Source organism: Mustela nigripes, chromosome 1 (genome assembly GCF_022355385.1).
Source record: "Mustela nigripes isolate SB6536 chromosome 1, MUSNIG.SB6536, whole genome shotgun sequence".
Taxonomy (NCBI): Eukaryota; Metazoa; Chordata; class Mammalia; order Carnivora; family Mustelidae; genus Mustela; species Mustela nigripes.
In genome coordinates, this window is record NC_081557.1 from 19,699,285 (window position 1) to 19,721,456 (window position 22,172).

General features: G+C 41.9%; 1 protein-coding gene across 1 annotated transcript in view; it reads right to left on the reverse strand.

Moving 5' to 3' along the window:
* Positions 1 to 170: 170 nt before the first annotated feature.
* CAT (catalase) overlaps positions 171 to 22,172 on the reverse strand; it is a 38,295-nt gene continuing 16,293 nt past the window's right edge. The window contains exons 3-13 of the mRNA XM_059405958.1: positions 21,514 to 21,624; positions 20,156 to 20,286; positions 19,594 to 19,698; positions 18,882 to 19,007; positions 15,922 to 16,113; positions 14,878 to 15,030; positions 11,120 to 11,258; positions 8,137 to 8,267; positions 2,404 to 2,511; positions 851 to 934; positions 171 to 526 (exon numbers count right to left, since the gene is read on the reverse strand). Coding sequence (XP_059261941.1) covers positions 461 to 526; positions 851 to 934; positions 2,404 to 2,511; positions 8,137 to 8,267; positions 11,120 to 11,258; positions 14,878 to 15,030; positions 15,922 to 16,113; positions 18,882 to 19,007; positions 19,594 to 19,698; positions 20,156 to 20,286; positions 21,514 to 21,624 — 1,346 coding nt within the window. The 3' untranslated portion in view covers positions 171 to 460. The remainder of the gene's footprint in view (positions 527 to 850; positions 935 to 2,403; positions 2,512 to 8,136; positions 8,268 to 11,119; positions 11,259 to 14,877; positions 15,031 to 15,921; positions 16,114 to 18,881; positions 19,008 to 19,593; positions 19,699 to 20,155; positions 20,287 to 21,513; positions 21,625 to 22,172) is intronic.

Here is a 22,172-nt window from a genome sequence, read left to right on the forward strand (position 1 = left end):
AGAGAGAGAGAGGGAAGCAGGCTCTCTGCTAAGCAGAGAGCCCGATGCGGGACTCGATCCCAGGACTCTGAGATCATGACCTGAGCCGAAGGCAGCGGCTTAACCCACTGAGCCACCCAGGCGCCCAAGATTTTCTTCTCATCAAATAAAATCATATTTCTGCCAGAAACTGTCATTCTAGTCATTTTAAGTGAATAATCCAATCAACTGTCAAAAGCAAGTACGTTTTCTTTTTTACCACTATTAAGCCCTACCCTTATTCCCCCCCAGGGAAATAGCGCTAAACGCCACTGCTACGTTATTTGCGATAGAAACCTGGATTATTATTTGAAAGACATGGCTTGCGATTGTGCAACTAGCCCAGGAGAATCTTCTATCTGGCAAAGAGTGGGTAGGTGTGTGAACACCATGGTTTGCTTCTCAGATGGAGAGCAACTTGGGGCAGGCCCGGGGCCCCGACTCACAGGTTGGCTTTCTCCCTTGCCGCCAGGTGGGACCCATGCTGCATAAAGGTGTGAATTGCATTCTGTTTTAAAAGAACAAGACCAGCAGGTTAATTAACTCGCTCAGCAGCAGCAGCCTGGTGTTCTTCTTGGCTTTAATTTGTGCTCACATCAAGATAATAACCATTGGGAACTGCATTTACCTACATGACCTTATGTGGTCCGGAGCTAAAGCAAAGAGGGTGTGCTGTGCAGGTGAGTTCTTTACCTGGCAAGGGAGTGTCTGAACACCTTGGAAAATCTAACAGTTGTCCCTGGAAGAATCATCACTAAGGAAACCAAACTTTCTAACCCAGTCTGATCCAGGACACCCTTCCTTTACCCCCGCCGGGCTGCTCTGGGCTCACCTTGGGTTTCTGAGCATTGTATTCGTCCAAAAGAGCCTGGATGCGTGCTCCATAGTCAGGATGGACATCACTGAAGTTCTTGACCTAAAACCAAACGACAAAAATGTAAACTGCCCCTAGCCCCCTCTTAGGCTGGCCTCCGGCACGCGTGGCACAGTGTTTACCCTGTAGGGGAGGAAGGAAGGCACAGCAATGCAGCGTATGACACCACAGAGTAAGACTGAGAGGATTCGGGGAAACCCTGGCACAGACCGGCTGAGCAACCTTGGAGAAGTCATTCCTCTGAGCGTCAGTGTCCACTCCCCACAAAACGAGTGACATAATGAAACCTACCTCAGAGAACGAGGTGAGTGGCACTTGCTGCCCATAAGGAGCCGGCCTCAGGGTGACTCAACAAGTCACAGTGATTTGTAGAACGAGATGGGCCCAGACACCGCCTGACTTTAAAGTGAGGTGTACAAAGACGGTGGCCCGTGCTGGGCAACTCCACATACTTCGAGCAGGAGTTCCCAACCACGGGCTGATCCTGAGCGGACAGCAGGAGGGCGGCACTGTGAACCCCCAGGAAGCCTTACAGTTCAGCACAGGCAAGAGAAGAAGACCAAGGGTTCAAGGCCAGTTCTGCTACTTCCACACTGTCCCACTCGTTCTCAACAGTGAGATAAAACCCACCCCCGCCTACCTCAGAGAACAAGCGTCCAGCTTTCCCTCTGGCTGCAGAGGGAAACACGTAAATAGTATCTCCGCAGTTTAAAAGGTTATTTTTAGACACGCACTTGTGAGAGACAGTTAAAGACACAGAACGTTGCCTACAGAGAAAGTGCCCAGCCTGCTGGTACTTGTCTCCAGGCCTTTGAACACATCCCAGAGAGATGCCGGTCCAGCTGTCCCTTTGAACAGAGAAGCAGCGACCAAGACAGAAGGCAACTGCAGGGTTGTCTCAACTTCCAAGAAGCTTACTCCTGTGGCAGGCCCCAAAAACTGTGAGCAGGAAGGCTCCACGCAGCACAGTGAGCTGCCATCAGAAATACCCTGGCCCCTCTGCTCAGGAGTTCAGCCTGATGTGGCAGTGACTCACTGCTCCCCAGAGGCAGTCCAAGTTTCTAGCTGCTTCTGAAGGAGGGTCAGGTGTCATGATATCAAGTGGTTAGATAGGCTTCGCAACACACACACAAAAAAAGCAATCCGTATTTCTTATCATCTAAAGTTGAAGCAAAATTGGGGCAGGACCCACATTTTTATATTGCACCTGACTCTGGCACAGAACTTGGTGGCAGTCTATGAAGAGCGTAGGACAGAATTCACCCTGAATTCAACTCAATTATTACACACTGGACAAAAAACTGAAGGATCAGAGGCTATGCCACATTCCCTAAAGAAAAAAACATGCAGAGCAAAAAATCGGAGGTGGGCTGGAGATTAGTGCTAATTTTTTTTTTAAGTCCAATTAGCTCAAGCAGAACAGAAGCAACATTCACTTAAGGGTTCTCTCACACAGCTGCACTCTCTCCTCTGGCCAGCAGATGTCACCCGCCGGCTGAAGTATCACTCACCGCTTTCTTCTGGATGAAAAGCTGTGCATCCTTCAGGTGGCTCGCAATGTTCTTGCACAGGCGTTTCCTCTCCTCCTCATTCAGCACCTTCGTGTAGAACGTCCGCACCTGTGCAGGGAAAATGCACGATGCAGAGACTCAAATAACCAGTCTGTTGTGAACAAAACTCACCCAATGTGCCACCTTTGAAATGAAAAAATAACTTCTCATTGGTGTAATAAGAAAGTGTTTAGAATTGAAGGATAAGTTATAATTCTAGCGAAAACTGTCATTTGTATGGAGTTCCTCACTTTTTGTTTTGTGGAACAGGGAGAATTCAGTTGACAACAGCTCTCATAACTGTTTCTTGGAGTAATGTCCTTTGCAGTCAGTGTTTAGATGTCTCTTACAAGCTAAAGACACAGTAGAGCCTACAATTAAGAATCCCACCACGTCTCGCTACAGACATGTCCAGAGCTGGCAAGCCGTCATCAATGGAAACTTAGCATGATACAACCTTTGTTCAATTTATCCAGAACCATAGAGGAAGAAACCCTAATTCATTAATATATACCTTAGTTTTTCAGAAGCCAAACTTTCTTGGAGAAGGCACATGTGAATAGTGAAACTCTGTACAATTAAGCTTGCCTCTAACGTGAATATCAATCAATTAAAATTAGAAATAGCAAATTAGAAGTAAGGTAGATGAGTCCTAAGGGCTTTGCTCACTTCTGAAATCAACCATTTCTAAGTAACAGCTATGATTTTTATTCTAACATGTCATTCATTCATTCATTCAACCACTATTTTTTTTTTTAAAGATTTTATTTATTTATTTGACAGACAGAGATCACAAGTAGGCAGAGAGGCAGGCAGAGAGAGAGAGGAGGAAGCAGGCTTTCTGCGGAGCAGACAGCCCGATGCGGGGCTCGATCCCAGGACACTGGGATTCTGACCTGAGCCGAAGGCAGAGGCCTTAACCCACCGAGCCACACAGGCGCCCCTCATTCAACCACTATTTATTTATAAAGTCCCTATAATATACCAGGCACCATCTTATATCCTATTCTACTAATGTTTATAAAGTCCAAAAATACCCAATTATCCAAAGTATCAAATTCATACAATGTCAAAATGTTCATAGCTTTTCTAAGTGTGTTATCAAATACAAAGCCATAAAAACATTTTTTAAAAATGTGAACAAAGTTTACACTTGAAACCAAGGTTTAAAAAATCAAACTTTGGGGGTGCCTGGGTGGCTGAGTGGGTTGGGCCTCTGCCTTCAGCTAGGGTCATGATCTCAGGGTCCTGGGATCAAGCCCTGCATTGGGCTGGCTCTCTGCTCAGTGGGGAGCCTGCTTCCCCCTCTCTCTGTCTGCTGCTCTGCCTACTTGTGATCTCTCTCTGTGTCAAATAAGTAAAATCTTAAAAAAATAAAAATAAAAAACTAAAAAAATCAAACTTCGGACATGACCACAATCCAATCACAGTACTGCATTATGGGGATTTTCTCAGATCTATCCCCCAATTCACTAATTCGCTCTTCAGCTGTATCTAATACACTGCTTAACCATCCACTGAGATACTTTAGTCCATTAAATTTTTATTCAAAAGATTGTACTTTTTGTTTCTAAAAACATCTATTTGGTTCTTTCTTAAATCTATTCATTTTTGTTTTTCCATATCTTATTTTTATCTTGTGGATCATATCCCAGTCTCTATCTCCTTGAATACAGTATACATGCTTATTTTAAAGTCCTTTTATATTATTCTATCATGTACATGATTCTTCCACCTATGGTACGTGCAATCTCTCAGGGCACTGGATTTCCCCACTCGTATTATAATTCTTCCCTGGGACTCATCTCCAACAGGAGTTATCTTCTACAAAACCATCACCTGCATCCAAATTGTTAAGGGGTCTTGTGATTTTTTTCACCATTTCTGCAAAGGGGCCTAAAGGGTTCGCTGACTCATTGCTTCTCAGGTCAGGACTTCTAGGTGGTTCTAAGTGGAACAACACTGCAGAGACCTCACCTAAGAGGAGGAGAGTAGAGGAAGGGATGCCCAGTTTCTCAGGAAGTCTAGAGCCCACAGGCTGGCAAGCTGTAGCCTCAGTCTTGTGGGTAGTTTTTCCCATGGAGTGCCGGTTCCTGACTCTCATCATTATGTCACAGGTCAAGAGGCCAGTTCTAGCTTTCTGCCACACAGGGAGTCTGCAGCCTAAACTCCAAGCCCCTTGGAGTCATAAAATCTTGATAAAGATGTAAATCAAATCTGGTTACCCACCATGATATATATACCTTTGATGTTCATGCACTATTATGATTCCTTTTTCATTTCTAGAACCCAGAGATTTAATTTTGTTTGTTAGCTCAACTACTTTTCTTTTTATTTTTTAATCTAGCATGTCCATGTATGACAAACAGAAGTGTGGCCTCCTATGTTCCATCAATCTATCATCAAACTAAAATGAAATTGGTCCTGCAGTTTCAGTGGTGTGCTGGAGCCCACCTGCTTATGAGAGCGGATTGTTATCTTTTTAAGAATTTTGTGAGTTGTTAAAACACAGTTGTTATTAAAAACTCAATTATATGTATATGTATAATTTACATACTTACAGTTAAACTACATTATAAACAAAAATAATAAACCTTCAAAATGTATGCTCTCCCAACTAATACACTATTACCTATGTTCCTGAGATTATTTGTGTCTACTGTATTACTACGGTAGAAATAGAACAAAATAGTGTGATACTGAACCTCATGTCCCAATGCCACAGATATAGCGATGCCATGTTCCTAGCTTGGAATCAGCTCTAGGGAATATTGTCACCAAGAAGATTGACAAACACTGTCGGGTATCTGGGTGGCTCAGTTCGTTAAGCTGCTGCCTTTAGCTCAGGTTATGATCTCAAGGGTTCTGGGACAGAGGCTTTCCCAGGCTCCTTGCTCAGCAAGGAGTCTGCTTCTGCCTCTCCCTCTGCCCCTCTCCCTGCTTGTGCACGCTCTCGCTCTCTCTCTCTCAGATAAATTAAATCTTAAAAAAAAAAAAGGAAAACTGACAAACACTATAAACCAGGGCTTTGCCCCCTGTACACAACTGTTAATATTTATCAACACACCACTCAATAAAACTCACATAAAATACTTGCTCTCCCAGAGATCTGGTTAATCTAGCTCCAAGAGAGTAATAAAAAAGCACATGTACACACACAGAGAGAAAGAGGGCCCCTCCCTCAGCAGGTGGACAGTTCAGCCGGTGGCTGCAACAGAAGTAGTACGTTCTCCTTACCCATCTGAGCCTGGCTTCCGCAGTCACGCTGCTCGGGCAAAAGGCAGGCGGGACTTGGAAGTCGAACTGGGGAAGTCTCTAGGGAGCTCTGGTCTGCACAGCCTTACACCTGGCTAGCAACCACCATCTGTACACACAGCTCAGCAGCTCAATGCAGAGGGGCATGGACTCCACACACAGGACAGCTGTTCAATTTCATTGACCCGATAAAGATTCTAAACGGTTTTATCAGCTCCAACACCTAACCATAGAACTTTGATCGCAGGACCAAATTCTTTTCAAAGGAAACATGATATTTTTACTAGCATACGCAAATTGAGAGAATGATTTTTCTTCTTCCGTAAGCTTTTTAATTTAAGTGTTACAGCCCTACAGTAAAGGGCACCAACCCTAAGTGCGGGTTCAATGATTTCCCAGTGAACATACTACGCAACCACCACCCAGATAAAGAAGGAACATCACTTACACCTCAGAAATCTCCCCACCAGACCCTCCTCCCGATCATTATCCCCCTTTCTCCAACTGCATCCCCAAATGCAATTCTTTTGACTTCTCATATTTTCAATGTGTTCTGGCAAATGTGCTTATCTAAGCTCTCGCTGAACATCTGCATAACAGGAACAGTCTTGCACATGTGTTCCGGTGCTCACATGTCTTCATTTCTATTGGGTTCCTACATAACAGTGTACTTTACCAGGGTCAAAAGACACACACGTGTTTAGCTTGATTGGATACTGAGACACAGCTTCCCAAAACAGCTAAACTAATTTGCACTCACAGGAAAGAGAGGGTTGTTTCTCATTCTCTCAACACTTGGCGTGGCCAGTCCTAATTCTAGCCACTCTGGTGCCTAGGTAGTGCTATCTCTTTGTGGTTTCATTTTGTACATCCCTGCTAACTATAGAGATAAACCACTTTCCTGTATGTTTTTCAGTCATTTGGAAATTGTCTTCTGTGAAGTGCCTACTCAAGTCTCTGCCTATCTTCTATTCTTTGGTCTTTTTCTCATTGCTCTGTAGGAGTTCATTACATATTCTGGACATGGGTCGTTAGTTAGATAAACTGCATATATGTTCTCTCACTCTTTAAGCTATATATTATCTAAATTAATTTTTTCAGAGGTAGTATTAGCTAGTTTAACACCAGAGCAAGCCTCATGCAGGCAAAATTCTTTGAAAGGTAGGGACTGTAGTACAATATTGGTATCATCAGCATCACTAAAAATAATGCAGTAACTACAAAAGGCTTTTAGAAGATGCTTCATTTCATCTAAATCTGGTTTATATCCTACTATGCAAGCATCCCTTTGAAATAAAGATGTCTTCACGGTGAATTAATTCATGTATTTAAATATCTTTTACTTAGAACCCACATTTATAAATTGAAAAAGTAAATACAGTTCCTATTCTAATTTAAATAATAAGTTTAACACCAACCACCCAAACCGAGCTCTAGGACAACAGGACTTTTAAATCTCCTTTTTCTCTTGTGTGGGGTCTAAGTTGTACTGGACACATTAATGAGGAGGCTCCTCTTTAAAGTGACAGGGTCTCTTTCAGTGCACCCACGGAGAGAACCTCACTCGGACAGCTATTGGTGATCAGAAAGAGGGTGGGCACTTGACCTGGGCGGGTAGCCACAGGCTGGTCAAAGGTCAATGATGCAGCCTAGAGTGAAAACATCAGTCAAATCAATTCGATTCCCTCTCTCTAGAATCTAACAAGGAAGTACTGAGAGAGAGAGAGACAGTGAAAAAAGGTCCCCCAAAAAAGTAATATATGGAAAAAGAAGCCATAGAGAAGAGTTAGGCCAAGGTCACAGCAAAGCCACAGCAATGTTAAAACAGAAGCTATGAGGAAGCGAGGAGGAAGTCAGGAGGACACGGTAAGAATAAGCAACTGGTACTGAAAAATAGAAGCCGACAGGTGGAGAGTGGTTCCGTTCCCAGAACAGTGCTGGTGACCAGTGCGCCCTCCAGTGGACACAGCCACACTCTTGCTATGGAGGCTCCTAGTGCTACTGTGAATCCTGTTCTAGTCCCTTAAATCTAGGCTGTCCTGCCTGGCTTCTCAGAAGCGGTTTTACTTAAGCTTTATTTACACATTTCTTGCATTTCCATGCGTCACTGCTTTCCCAGTGGCCCTACCTATAATACCTTCAACAAAATTTGGGGGAACCGAAAGAAGTCTCCATACCTTATACTGAAAGAGCACAGAAACACAACACTTCAACTCCATCTAATAAAGGCACTGTCTTATGATTAGAGATGTCTTCTGTGAATTCAATTTAAGACATATTAGACACCTTAAGAGGGGAAAATTGGGGCAGCCTGGGTGGCTCAATCAGTTAAGCGTCTGCCTCTGGATTTCGGCTCAGGTCATGATCTCAGGGTTGTGAGATCAAGCCCCACATCGGGCTCTGTGCTCAGTGTGGAGTCTGCTTGCGATTCTCTCTTACCTGAGTGACGTTATCTTCGTTGGCACTGTTGAAGCGCTGCACGTCTGGAGAGCACTGGCTGCTATGTTCCAGGGCAGAAGGCTGCTGTTCTGGAGCACTAAAACTATTGGGGTAGTAATTTGGAGCACCACCTTCAAAAGAAAAGCATACAGATTCACTTGGGGAGGTAAAGAATGAATTAAGTCTACAAGCAGTCAATGTAGTAAGATATAATTCAAGTGGCGATCACATCTACATGTATATCATATCCCGACACACATGCATGCGTTTACACATACAATCCATATGCACGCACATGCCATTTTTAACATCTCCTATTTAGCTATAGGCAGGACTCAGATTCCTAGAGAATAATGCCACCTTCCAAATGCTCTCATGGGCAGTCTCACTCTGAGTTTTAATGAAGAGATCTTAAGTTTTCTTGAATACTTCAAGTGATCTGATCTTGAAAATCTTTCGCTGCTTACTGGTACAAATACATTTATACAGGTTTGATTTGGCCCCCACAGAAGATGAGACCCAAAGATACATTTCAAATCTGAGCATTTCATTTGGGATTGGGCTCAATTCAAACACTGAATCACAGAATCTTGGGGAGCAACTGAACGTTCTAGCTCTGCTCCTTCAATATACAGACACGGATAAACCGAGCCCTGAGATGCTAACTGCCTGGGCATGGTCATGTGGTGGTTAGTGCTAGAGCTGGGATCTGGGATCTGTCTGCTCTCTTCCATTCCAGCACAGACTACACTCCTATTACAGAACTCTATCTCACTATTTCTTCAAGGTTATTAAGATTCTCAGAATATCTTTCCTTTATTGACTACGACTTTATTCAATTCTAGCTTCACTTTCACGTCCTTCCACAAGTAAATAAAAAAGGACTTTAGTCCTTTAATTTGATATTTCTAGTATGGCTGCACTCATTTATCTGGACTTACAGAAGAAGTTATGACAAATGCAATCAAAACATATTTTCTGACTTCTGGAATAAATTAAAAGGCCTTTTTTTTTTTAAATTCTGGCATATTTATTTTCCTAACTGCTTCAGCTGATGTTGGCTGAAGGTTGAATTGCCTGAGCACATGCTGCCTAAGCAGGAGTGGCCTAGAAACCTCTTGAGTGTTTTGAACAAACCAGTCTGAGGTTGGAATTTTAACCAGCTCACTGCCAGGACAGATTATGCAGAGTGGATAATCAAGGTGCCTACAGATCACACCCATCAAGGCATCAAGGGCATGTAGGAAGAAGGAAGGCCCCATACTATTATGGGGCCTGATCATTAGCCCTGGAGATTCATTCCAGGTCAGCGTTACCTATCTGGAAGGCAAAGTGCTCCAACAACCAGCCACCACAATGGTCTTCCACACTAAGAATTAACTTTTTGAAATGTGCCAATTTGAGTAATTTTTAAATTCTACCTCCAAATGAGTTCTGACCTTTCCTCAAAGTGGGAGTTGTCTTCAAGTCACTGACTACTGGGAACAATTAAGCTCTGTCATTAAACTTCAAGAGCACAACCCAAATGGTTGGCTTTTAAAAGTAGGCAAAGGGTGTGTCACAATGTATCTCTGAATAGTTTTTTTCACACATATGCCACTATAATGGTGAACAAGAAGGATAAACGTGAAGCAAGTACTTATTAATGAAGTTCCAGAATATACATGAACCTCTCCAATACAGCCAATCTCGGGAATGAAAGGACTGCAGAATATGAAAGGAAGAAATCACTTTAGAGTAAAACTGTGGAAGACCGACACAGGAAATATCAGTTACTTTGGGCAACAGCACATCCCCTGAGCTCTGCAAACCTCAGGGAGAAGTACTGCAAATCCCTGATGTAATCAGTTAGTGAACAAGTAAACTCATTAAATACATAAAAAGGCTTAGTCAAAATGGTAACAAAAGCAAAGCACAAAATCATATAAACAAAATAATCTTAAGTCTCTGAAAAATAGTCCCAGAGAAAACTGGCAGGAAATAAAGCAAAAGGCAACAGTTATGGCCTCTGAGTGTTGGGGCTGTAAGTGGGTTTATTCTCCCCTTCTCTTCTCCAAATTTTCTCTAGGGCACAATGTATTATTTGTATCAGAGAAAAGCAAACATTGTTTGAATACAGACATCTATGGCTATAAATATAAATCATTAGTACATTTTCTGAAGGGATCACTGTAAGCAGGCTATTACTAAAACAAATGTGCCCTAAATGGGGGGGGGAAAGAAAATTAAGATCGATATTAAACTAGAGAGCATTAAAAGGAAAAAACATTAATCAAACATTCTCTAATTAGAACAAGTAATAAAAAATAGAGGCTGTTTGTACATGGGCACCAAAGAGAGTAGTTAACAGAAAAAAATCATAAATTTTATGAATGGGCTCCAAAGAACAAAATGCAGTAGCATCTCATCTCACCATTTGATTTACATGAATTCAACTATATCCACTTTGAAAAAAAAAAAAAAAAAAGTGAGGGAGAATTCCTTGATTTACTCTGTCTCCTTTATTCTAACCTGCCCCATGCCCTCAAAACCCCACCTACGTTTCTTCCTCTTTGGCCCCAGCCAATTACAACGGAAAACAAGAAACAGGATCTCTTGCCTTTGCACTTCCAAAAGTCTTAAGTCCTAGTGATCCAAGAGTGATAAGGAACTGTCCACTTTGTGAAAAGTCTTTGAAACCTAACCCCTAAAGCTGAATGCTACTCTTCAACAGCCATGAAAGACCTTTCTCCCACCATCCATGATCTGATGGACGGCAAGGAAAATCTGAGATGGGAACTCTTGATTAAACATATCAAACAGGTAAAAAATACAGAGTCTTCGGGCAGTTTAAACCATCCTTGCTTCAGGGAGTAGAAGGTTCCCTTGGTCGTCTTCGCAGAGGAGGAGCCCGAAGACCATGGGCCTGGCAGGGCCTCCCCCACCCTCTGCTCAGCGGCACCCTAAGGCTCCCCACCCCGTCTCCCAGACATCTGAGGCCTACCCTGATTGTCCAGCATGCACATGGGGCCGTCACGCTGGTAGTTGGCCACTCGAGCACGGAAAGGACAGTTCACAGGTATCTGAAGATAGTTGGGTCCAAGGCGGTGGCGGTGAGTATCAGGATAGGCAAAAAGGCGGCCCTACAGTTAAAAATGAAACAGGCGCTGTGTGCGGTCACATACACAACAGAATGGTCTTCACACTTGCTTCTCAAACATCAAGCACGAAGCACTCTCTAGAGTGTTACCACCAAACCCTGCGGAGCCCCGCAAAAGAGCAAAGTTTCAATCTCCTGAGTTCTCCCGAACTGAACAGTCCTTAATCTTCCCCGTCACACAGCCAAACAGCCACGAATCTTCACACCTGTTCCAGAAGAGAACTCTTTTTTTTTCTCCTCAAATAACAAATTAGTGCCCTGCCTTATATTATTTCCCATTCTTAAGGATGTATTCATATTGTAAAATACATTTGCTAGCACTCCACTGATTGGAATCCATGTCCTTTCCACTGCGATCTGGCTTACCACTTTGGGTAACACTTTAAAGTTTAATAACATGATCTTGTTGAAAGGTAATGGAGAACATTGTTCATGACCATACAGCCACTGTCACCCTCAGATGCTCTTTAGTTCCCATCAGAGTGATTTCAAAGTCCCCCACCTGGCTGCCCACTTTCAGCTAAGTAAGCCCAGCAGTCCTTCCGCACTGTACGTATGGCTTCTCACATCTTCCCTGGCGTCGGAACTCACAGCTAAATGACGTATGTTCTAAAACAACTGAGCCAGGGACTGATTTTTTTTTTTTTTTTTTTTTTGGTTATGAAAACAGTATTATTTTCAGAAACTCAACTCAAATTATGATGTTGATCAGGAGAGTTTCAAGCGAGACAAACCAGAGCTCCATGTTTGTAGCCTATAGCATGACTTGTGTTTGCTGTATGATCATCACCAGGAAGGTGGCTCTCTCCACTGGCCAGTCCTTTCATGATTTCCCATTGCGAATCTTCTGTGAGAAATGGCTCCCAACCGCAGAAACCAGATTCAAAGTCACACGTGAGGGCATGTGCTGCGGCTGCCGGCCGAGAGCTGCGCCCGCCCGCCGGTAACTGCCCAAGTACTCGGCGGCCCCCGGCTGCGGGAGGCTCGCGAAGACCAGGAGGCCACGCAGGGACTGATATCTTGACCACACCTACTAAATAAAGCCCTTTCACTTTTTAAACACACTTAAAAAAAAAAAAAAAAAAAAAACCAACAAGAAGACAGCACATAAATTTAAAATATGTTTGCCACAGCCAAGTTAATACTGACAGAAATTATAGGATTCATTCATACAATTCAATTCACTAATAGAATTGCATGATTTCAGTTTATCATCTTTTCTCAGGACCCTCTTCCCAACAGTTTCAAATGAAATGTCTCAGACGCTTGGTTTTTGTTGTTGCAGAGAACATGGATATGATCTGTGGTCCTTTGCCCTGGGCCGAGGCCTCCACCCAATGCTTCTCAGGTCTTCTAACTGTATGACTCAGTGTTGTTAACTGTCTCCATGTCTCACTGTGGCCCCAGAGAGCCATGGTGACCTGGATCATGAAGAGAATTTGGATAATATTTGTTCTTCAACCTATTCCCTCAATACCAGGGTTATATAGGCTTAGCTTTACCCTGACAAGTTCTACCCTGACAAGCTCTACCATGATAAGTTCATGCCTTGGCAAATCCCAGTAACCTCCTTCAGGTTCAGCTCCCTTCCAACCCCAAGGCAGGGCAAGTTGGATGCGCAGGGTCCCAGGGCTTGGCCTCCTTTACTCCTTTCATACCAGCGCTCCTTCCTGCGCTCTGTGAGCTGCTTGGCTCTCCTTCTCTATGCCCTGACCTCCCGTTCACCAACTGGACTGATTCTACTCGATATGCACACATCACATTTCTCAAAACCGAAAGGGACAATTGTACAAACTTCTACTCAAGCACTGAAGTCCCCTCTGACTGATGCTCAATGCACCCAATCTTACTTCTTCCACTCTAGGAAAAAGTGACTGTTTACAGTTGAAACACACTCAACATGGTCCACCTGTACTCAGGCCTCTCTCCTGCCCCATTTTATCACTGCTGAAAACTGAAATCCTACTCATTCTTTAAAAGCCATCTCAAATGCTACCTCATTCTTGAAACTTTGTCATCCTCCTCCTAACAGACAAGATTTCTCCTAACTCACATGACATTCTGCTTTATATTATAGTTATCTTATGTTTTTATATGTTATCGCAGCCACAGCAGTCTATCATATGCAGAGAGGTATTCAATTTCTTTTAGTTAAGGGGCACCTGAGTGGCTCAGTTAAGCATCCAACTCTTGATTCTGGCTCACATCATGATCTCGAGGTTGTGAGATCGAGCCCCACATCAGGCTCCACTCTGGGAAATGGAGCCTGCTGAAGATTCTCGCTCCCTCACCCTCTGCTCCTTCCCCTCACATGTGGGTTATCTCTCTCTCCCTCTCTCTCTCTAAAACAAATAAATAAATAGATAAATAAATAAATAAAAATGTGTGTGTGTGTGTGTGTGTGTATGTGTGTGTGTGATACAGATCTATACGTTAGTTAAACTGAACTAAAAGCTAATGAGAAGCTTATTTTCTTTAAAAGCCTTAGATGTTCCTAATGTCAAAGCAGAAAAGTTACTATTAAAAAAAAATAATACTGTAAAGTTTGTAAGCCTGACGATTCACAGGCCTGTACCCCTGAGGCTAATACTATATTATATGTTAATAAAAATTTAAAAAATAATAATAATAACGGAGGGGCACCTGGGTGGCTCGGGTTGGTTAGGCAACAGTCTTCGGCTCAGGTCATAATCCCAGAGTCCTGGGATCCAGCCCCATATCCAGCTCCCTGCTTAGCAGGAAGCCTGTTTCTCCCTCTGCCTGCCACTCCCCCTGCTTGTGAGCTCTCTCTGTCAAATAAATAAAAACAAAATCTTAAAAAAATAATGGAATATTAGCTTGTCTCCATGGAGAGTGACACCTGAACCAGAGTCAGATGCTTACATAAGAAGTAGCCATCAGCCACTGTGGCCCGATCTTGGGTAATAATCCTTCACCTCTGCTTCATGGTCAGAGTCCAAAAACACAAGAGATTGATTTACTCAATAATTATTAAGCCAATTATTTTCCTACTGATTTCTGGCCCAAAAAAAGTATTTTTCACTCTTTCTACTCTTGAAGAGCCTAATGGAGAATGATGGAAAAAAGAGTGAATGCGTAGAAACATGACTGAGACAAACAGCTAAATTAACCCACTGCCTTCAATCACTGGTGACATACGTTCAGTTCATAAAAACCATCTCCAGTCTCTTTTTACAGATGGAAAAATTCAAGCATCACCATGGGAGAGGAAATAAATCGAGTTATACTAACCAGTTAATGATATTTCCTCCCATCAATGACAGACTGAATGAAGAGTGCTTTACTCTACAAATATCTGAGGCATTTCTCTTCTTTTCAATTAAAAGACTAAATATCAAAGTCTTAGCATACTATGAAATTTGCTTTATTCTGTAATACTATAACATCAGGATGCTTCCATCAGACTCACAGGACCTAAGGACCCAGACTGAATAACATTTAAGTGATGTTCTAGTTAATTCTTTATATATAGGTCATGCCAAATTAGAGCGTATGTATGTGCGTGTGCACACGCATCCGTACAATCACCCATGCACACACCTGCACGCCTGTCTCAGAAGATCTCACTCCACCAAGCTTACCTGAAGCATTTTGTCAGGACTGGGCTCAATGCCAGGTGGCATGTTGCTTGGGTCAAATGCCAACTGTTCGACCTCAGCAAAGTAATTAACTGGATTCCGGTTTAAGACCAGTTTACCAACTGGGATAAGAGGATAGTCCTGGTGAGGCCAAATCTAAAAATAAATGTCATATTCACAATTACCAAACAACCAACTAAATGAAATTAACATACTTATTAAAAAATACCAGTTTTTGAGGTGCCTGGGTGGCTCAAGTTGGTTAAGCATCTGCCTTTGGCTCAGGTCATGATCCCGGGATCCTGGGATTGAGCCCCACCCACATCAAGCTCCCTGCTCAGCAGGGAGTCAACTTCTCCCTCTCTCTATGTCCTTACCCTCACCCGTCTTATGCGCACTTGCTTACTCACTCTCAAATAAATAAATAAAATCTTAACAACAACAAAAAACAACTTTCTAATATAATGAAGCCAACAATAATAAGTGAAAATAATTTTTAATCTAGTAAAGTGAAAAGAACTTCAGGTGAGTGCACTGGTTACATCTTTCACAACCGTAAACAGTAAACATGGACATCTTCCCCAGGCAAAAGGACATCAGCTTTTCCAGCTCTATTCCCTGCTGATAATGAGAGATCAATCCACTTCAAGGAACTCAATGAACTCAGCAAAAAGGAATTAGAAGTGAGATGCACAGGCCAGGAAACTGCAAAGCGGCTGCACTGTATTTCGTACATAACTTCTCTATTGTTACAAAGACTTGACTGGAATTTATAAAATTAGGTACAAAGAGAGTTAAAAAAGAAAACAATTGAGGGGCGTCTGGGTGGCTCAGTGTATAAGCCTCTGCCTTCACCTCAGGTCATGACCTCAGGGTCCTGGGATCTAGCCCTGCATCCGGCTCTCTGCTCAGCAGGGAGCCTGCTTCCCCCTATCTCTCTGCCTGCCTCTCTGCCTACTTTGATCTCTCTTTCTCTGTCAAATAAATAAATAAAATATTTTTTAAAAAAAGAAAGAAAGAAAACAATTTAGTTGTTAACATACTCACCTTGGTAAGATCAAATGGATTAAATGGAAAGGTTTCTGCCTGATTAAAAGTCATGACCTGGATGTAAAATGTCCAGGAGGGGTAGTTGCCCGTGGCAATGGCATTGAAAAGATCCCGCAGGCTGTAGTCAGGATCTTCCTGAGAAAGTCTTGCAGCGTCTTCCACAGAAAGGTTTTTGATGCCCTGGTCAGTCTACAGAATGAAAGAAAGCAGCTCAAACTGAAATGTCCTGGCAAACTTATAGAACTTTCATCAGTTATGCACTGAAGGATGACAAGGAACACAACTCAGAATGGATTTTCCTTGTTCAAATCTGATACAAATGGGAATTCACCAATAAGAAAGAAATTCCATTTGGTTATCCTGATTCTTTTAAATGCCCAGGGAATCTGTATATACATTTCACATTTAAAATTAGTCCTATCTTTCCCTTTCTGTATCCTGTATCATTTGAATTTTTTTAACTATTAACATTTAATTTATTTTCAATTTCTCACCCATATAAGGAATGTTGTACTACTGTCTTCAGAAAAGCCAAGAAATTTTTGGCATAAAATACACACAACATAAAATGTACCACTTTAACCATTTTAAAGTGTCCAGTTCAGTGGATTTTTTTAGTATTTATCTCAAAATACAGTGGCCGGGTCACATGGTAATTCTACATTTAATTTCTTGAGAAATTTCAAAACTGTTTTCCAGAGTGGTTATTTGAATTTTTACACTCATGTTACTTTTCAAATCAGAAAAAAATAAAATAAAAAAATATTTTTAAAATAAGCAAATATTTTGCAGGAAGTAATTTTTTAATTCCTGTTTTGTAATAGCTCAGATCAATTATTGAGATTGTGCTAGCCAGAAACCCTCCACCCCTACTCTCTTCCTTTTATTTTTTTCAGAAATCATAGGATCATAGTTCACAGAGCTGAAAAGAACTTCAATAGAGCCACTCTGAACCAGTTCTCTACCTACGAGCAGACAAAATTAGTATTCTGACTTCCCAAGCAAGCCATGAAGAGCCAACTAACTTAGTCACTTTCACTAACGCTCCTACTATCACACCATACTGCCTTTTCAACAGATTCTCTCCTGTATCTTATTCTGAGAGATCCCCACAAGCCAAGCATGGAAAGATTTCCTCAGCAAAGTCAACTCTGAATCTCTACCACAGAAATCTCGAGTCTCTCTAGCTGGTGGCAAGATTGGAACCCTTCTTTCTACAGGAGGACCAGAAGTACAGTCACCTTCCAGATTTAAAAATGGAGGTCACCATCTGCAGATCATCCAGAGAGCTAATACATTAAATTGAGCAATAATATTGCAATACCTTTCTGATTTTAACTGAATCCCTTGGGCTTAGAAAAGACTAGTCATAGGTCAGAATAATCCAGATTGAACTATCCAAGTAGGTCTTGGGCTACCCCAGGGCCCTCTGCTCAACAGGCCCATAAGCAATCCAATCCTTCCAGGGTCATGGACAGGTACTATTATTATCCCAATTTCCCAGTGATAAAGCTGGAGCACAGAGACCTTTTAATAATATGACCAGGTCAGCATTACCTAGAAAAGGGAAGATCTGAATTCACAACTGGTCTGCCTGCAAAGCTACCACCACATAGGTGCCCCAGACATAGTCATTTAGCCCTTGCTCTCAGTGACACAACACTGCTCCCTTTGGCAGCTACAAGCCAATAATGGGACAACTGTTGCTTAAAACTGTCACCCGCCAAAGCTTATATATCCAAGTTATAAGTATAAAGAAGGGAGACAGTTTTCCTGTTTCATATACCTATATAAGTTGTTCAGATAAAGATTAAGACAAGACAGAAGGAAACAGGTCTTGGGATAGATACCATTAAGGAGACTATATTTGTCCCAAGTCCATGACTGCTCTGTGCTTATTTTAGCAGTAGTATTTGGAAACATGTTCTTAGGCAACCAGATACTTTTTAAAATACCTTCTAGAGTTCTCTGAGACTATTACTTATTGTAACAAATGCCAAGATCATTATGAGAGAGCTCTTTAAAACACTTCAATTAATTAAAATGTTCTCAAAACTTCCCCCAAAGGTAACTTATTTGATATGATTATATGAAAGGAAATGAAAAAAACAATTTTTATTATTTTACATTTGTAACTGATTTTACTTTTTTTTGCCCTGTTCATAATACACCCTCAATAAATGCTAAATAAATGGATGGATAAGTTAAAAAAAAAAGTTAGGAGAAATGTTTCTGGAAAGAGAGCATCAGACTGAAAGTGATGGTGAGGTTGATACTAGAGAAAGGAAGGCCCCGTTTCTGCCATAGTCCCCTCCGGGACCACAGAAGATGTCTATGTTCAGCACAATGACTCAGGGCTAGGAAACACAAAGCACAGAAATCTCGAGTCTCTCTAGCTAGCAGCAAAATTTGCTTTACTCTGCTAAGGCTTGATTCTAAATGCCCACAAAGAAGTCTAGAAAGCTAGGCTAAACCTGGTAGAAATCTTTCACATAGCCTGGAGGCCTATACTATCTCCTCTCATTTGAGGAGCCAAAACCTTAGGTCTTCCCTCTTCAGGGAGAGTGGATATTCACCTGCCAGCACCAGAACATTAAGCCAGAGAACCAGCATTAAAGGAGCATTTTCCCAAATATTTACACATTGCTCCTGGGGTCCTGAAGGAGAAGAAAGCTTAACCATCGGTAGTAGCTGAGTACTCCTACCCTCCGGCCACATGGAAAAAGGAGACCACAGAGAGCCCACACAGTTCCCTTAACTGGGCAGCGGGCATCTGCTCACTTGGGCAGAGCCAACATTGGAGTCCTGGTCCAAGTCACCTGGACCAGTACCTCTCGGTCTTCAGAGTGGAGGTAAGGGAAAGGCGAGAAGGGGCCTTGTTCTTCGCCCAATCCTCAGGAGTAAAGAAACATGGGTGGTAGAAGCCTTGTACCATCTCCCCCAAAGGCAACATGTACCTTATAATGGAATTTGCAATAAACTGCCTCTCCCTTCGCATTGATCAGCTTAAAAGTATGCGATCCGTATCCGTTCATGTGCCTGTGTCCATCTGGAATCCCTCGATCACTGAACAGGAAGGAAACCTAAAGGAACAGGAAAATAAAGCCTAACATTTCTCAGTTTCAATCAAAACATCCTAGATTTTTTTAAAGATATTCCTAAGTTTTCCAAGAATCTCTAGATGCCATGGAACTCACTAAGCAAGTTCCCATAGGAAAGGTTATCATTTGTATCATTTACACAAAATAACAAGAATTTTAAAGCAGAATGACATGTCAATCATTAACCTCATGGCTCAGAATTCAGTGAAGACAAGGAAAAACAAATCTGGAAAAGTAGCCTAACTTATTATTCAAAATCTGTTTTCACAGTAAATACGTTTGGTAACACTCTTCCCTTCTTTCACTACTATAAGAGCTTTACTTCGTACTAGAGACTTTAATCCTTAATATTGCTAAATATCAACTGATAATGTTTCTAGCATAACTTAAGGTCTATGAACGGGGGAAGATTAACAAAATCAGTCATCATAAAACTCTTTGGGGCCAAGAAATCCGAAAAAGCCTCCCAAAGAGAAAGTCAGAAATCAAGTCCAATGAGAGAGCCAACACTGGAGAACCACATGTTCAGGTGAAACATTACAGCAGAGTGAAAAAGAAGAGTTCCCACCTGATGAAGAGACTCGGGGCGCAGGCTCCAGAAGTCCCAGACCATGTCGGGATCCTTCAGGTGTGTTTGAGGGTTTCTCTTTTGACTATGGACAAAGGATGGAAACTAAACAGAAAAAGAGAAAAAAGTCCCAAAACTAAGTTTATAGGAATTATGGTATCTTACATTACACATTGCCTATGACTAGGTCCGCAGATTCTAACTCAGAACAAGATAATCCTAGAACTTTACACTGCCAAACCCTAAAATGAAATTTACCCTCTACATGTTTCCATGGCAAAGTGCCTCTTTTTGTTAATCTTCCAGGCTCTACAAAGAAAACTGGACTATTCCCATGAAGTCAGTGAATCTTGAAATGCCAAACTGAAGACCAAAGGTAACCATTATTAGATTTTATAAAAAGTTATTAAATACAGAAAAATGTGCTTAAAAAGGCAATCCAGCCAACCCAAATTCTCCTCCTACTTTTCCTAGGGCTTCTCTTTAAATGCCAGTCAATACAGAGTGTTTGAAATCAATTTAAATCAAACATCTGTGGAGTACAATATAGTTTATCACCTACCAATATGGCATCCCTGATGAAGAAAATGGGGGTGTTATTTCCAACAAGATCCCAATTACCATCCTCTGTGTAAAATTTCACAGCAAACCCACGAGGGTCCCGAACTGTGTCCGCTGAGCCTGACTCTCCAGCTAGAAAATTCAAATGGGAAAAATGAAGGATAAGCCAGAGTACTTGCCATCCAAGAAACCTAAAGTAATGAAGAAACACTGGGATCTATCCTCTCCAATCTACTTCTAAAAAGGGAAATCAGGGGCACCTGGGTGGCTCAGTGGGTTAAGCCTCTGCCCTCGGCTCAGGTCATGATCTCAGGGTCCTGGGATCGAGCCCCACATCAGGCTCTCTGCTTGGAGGGGAGCCTGCTTCCCCCACCCCCCTCTGCCTGCCTCTCTGCCTACTTATGATCTCTCTCTCTCTTTCTCTGTCAAATAAATAAATAAAATCTTTTAATAAATAAATAAATAAAAATTTAAAAAAATAAAAAGGGAAATCATGTAGTTAAGTGCCTAGGTTATTATTTCTACCACTTACTAGCTAATCCAAGTCTACCAATTAAACAAAAGAATTCATTGAGAGTAATAAAAGAGTACGTAACTGTAAAAGCTAAAAGGATTATCCATTTAACATTAGATAGGTTTGTTTAAAAGGTAATTAAATTTTAGATGAAAATTAAGAAAATACTTATAAAGATTAAGTTAGCAAACAAGGAGAATCAGTGAGTAGTGGAAATTGTGAGGTTAAGGTTAAGAAAATGAGTGAAAATATAGATTCTTATTCTTAATGTCATTTACTTTTGAATCCACAGCATTTTAAAAATGCACAGACGGAAGAGAAACAGCATTAATTGTGCATTGTCAGGTGTTGAGAGGTGGCATGATAGATCTAACTCATACTAGCACTACTGAAAAAAATCACTGCACTTCTGAAATAGAATAAACCCCACCTTGCAAAGTAGATCTACAGATGAGATTACAGCTAATGTCTATAAAGCACTTAATCACAGATGGCACAGAGTTAATTCCTGATAAAGGGCAGCTATTGCGGTTGCTGAGTAAGTGCCCCACTCCACGTTTCCATCTGAGGCAACCACTTGTAGGAAAATTCTTTCCAAATGTCACAGAACTGCAGTGCTGGCCTGTGCCTGGTGTGATTTCCTAAGACCTCAAACAAACAGAATTTAAAGGAACTTTCGGCATGTCTCAGATTTTATTTTTCTACTGTAAAACCTGGCTATCATTTGGAGAAGTGTTTTTTTTCTATCTTCTAATATGCCTTCCTTGCAATGTAGTTCTAAATGCCCTGAAGAAGGTACACGGTTGAGTGATCACAATGCCAGTCACGCAGACAGACAGACTTACCGACAGTGGAGAATCGAACAGCAATGGGAGTCCTCTTTCCAATATGCTCAAACACCTTCGCTTTGGAGTATCTGGTAATGTCATGAGTGACCTCGAAGTAGCCAAAAGCCCCTAATGAGAAAGACACAGAAATCCTCATCATGAGACCATTGCAGACCACTCGATAGGCCCTCATTGGGCATCTGGGAGATGAGAAATGGATGGTGCAGCACTGGCCTTCTGGGAGCTTCCAAGATGACCGGAGAAAGGAGAGATAGATGTCCAAACACAAAATGATGGAGGCAAAATGCAAAGCCCTCAGTGCTACACTGAGTGCTATGCAGCTGGAACCAAGAAGAAGGAGAGATGAGTGGGGCTAGAAGTAGTGGGTCAAGACTGGCCAAAGACACAGGGCCTGAGGTGGTCTGGAATCACAGGGAGGAGCCGGGAGGGAAAGAGAAGAACAGGGGGAAGAAGAGAAAACACAGGGAATGAAAAGAACAATAAAAGACTCAGGAAGACACCACAGGCCAAACTACAAACTGAACAGCATACCAAAGCCTTGATAGAAAAGCCACACAGAAAAAGCTGGAGAAGATGGAAGGAAAAAATAAAGAAACTAGAAAGTTCTAACTGGGAGTCAGAGCAAGGAGCTAGGAGACAAACGTGTTCTTTCTTTC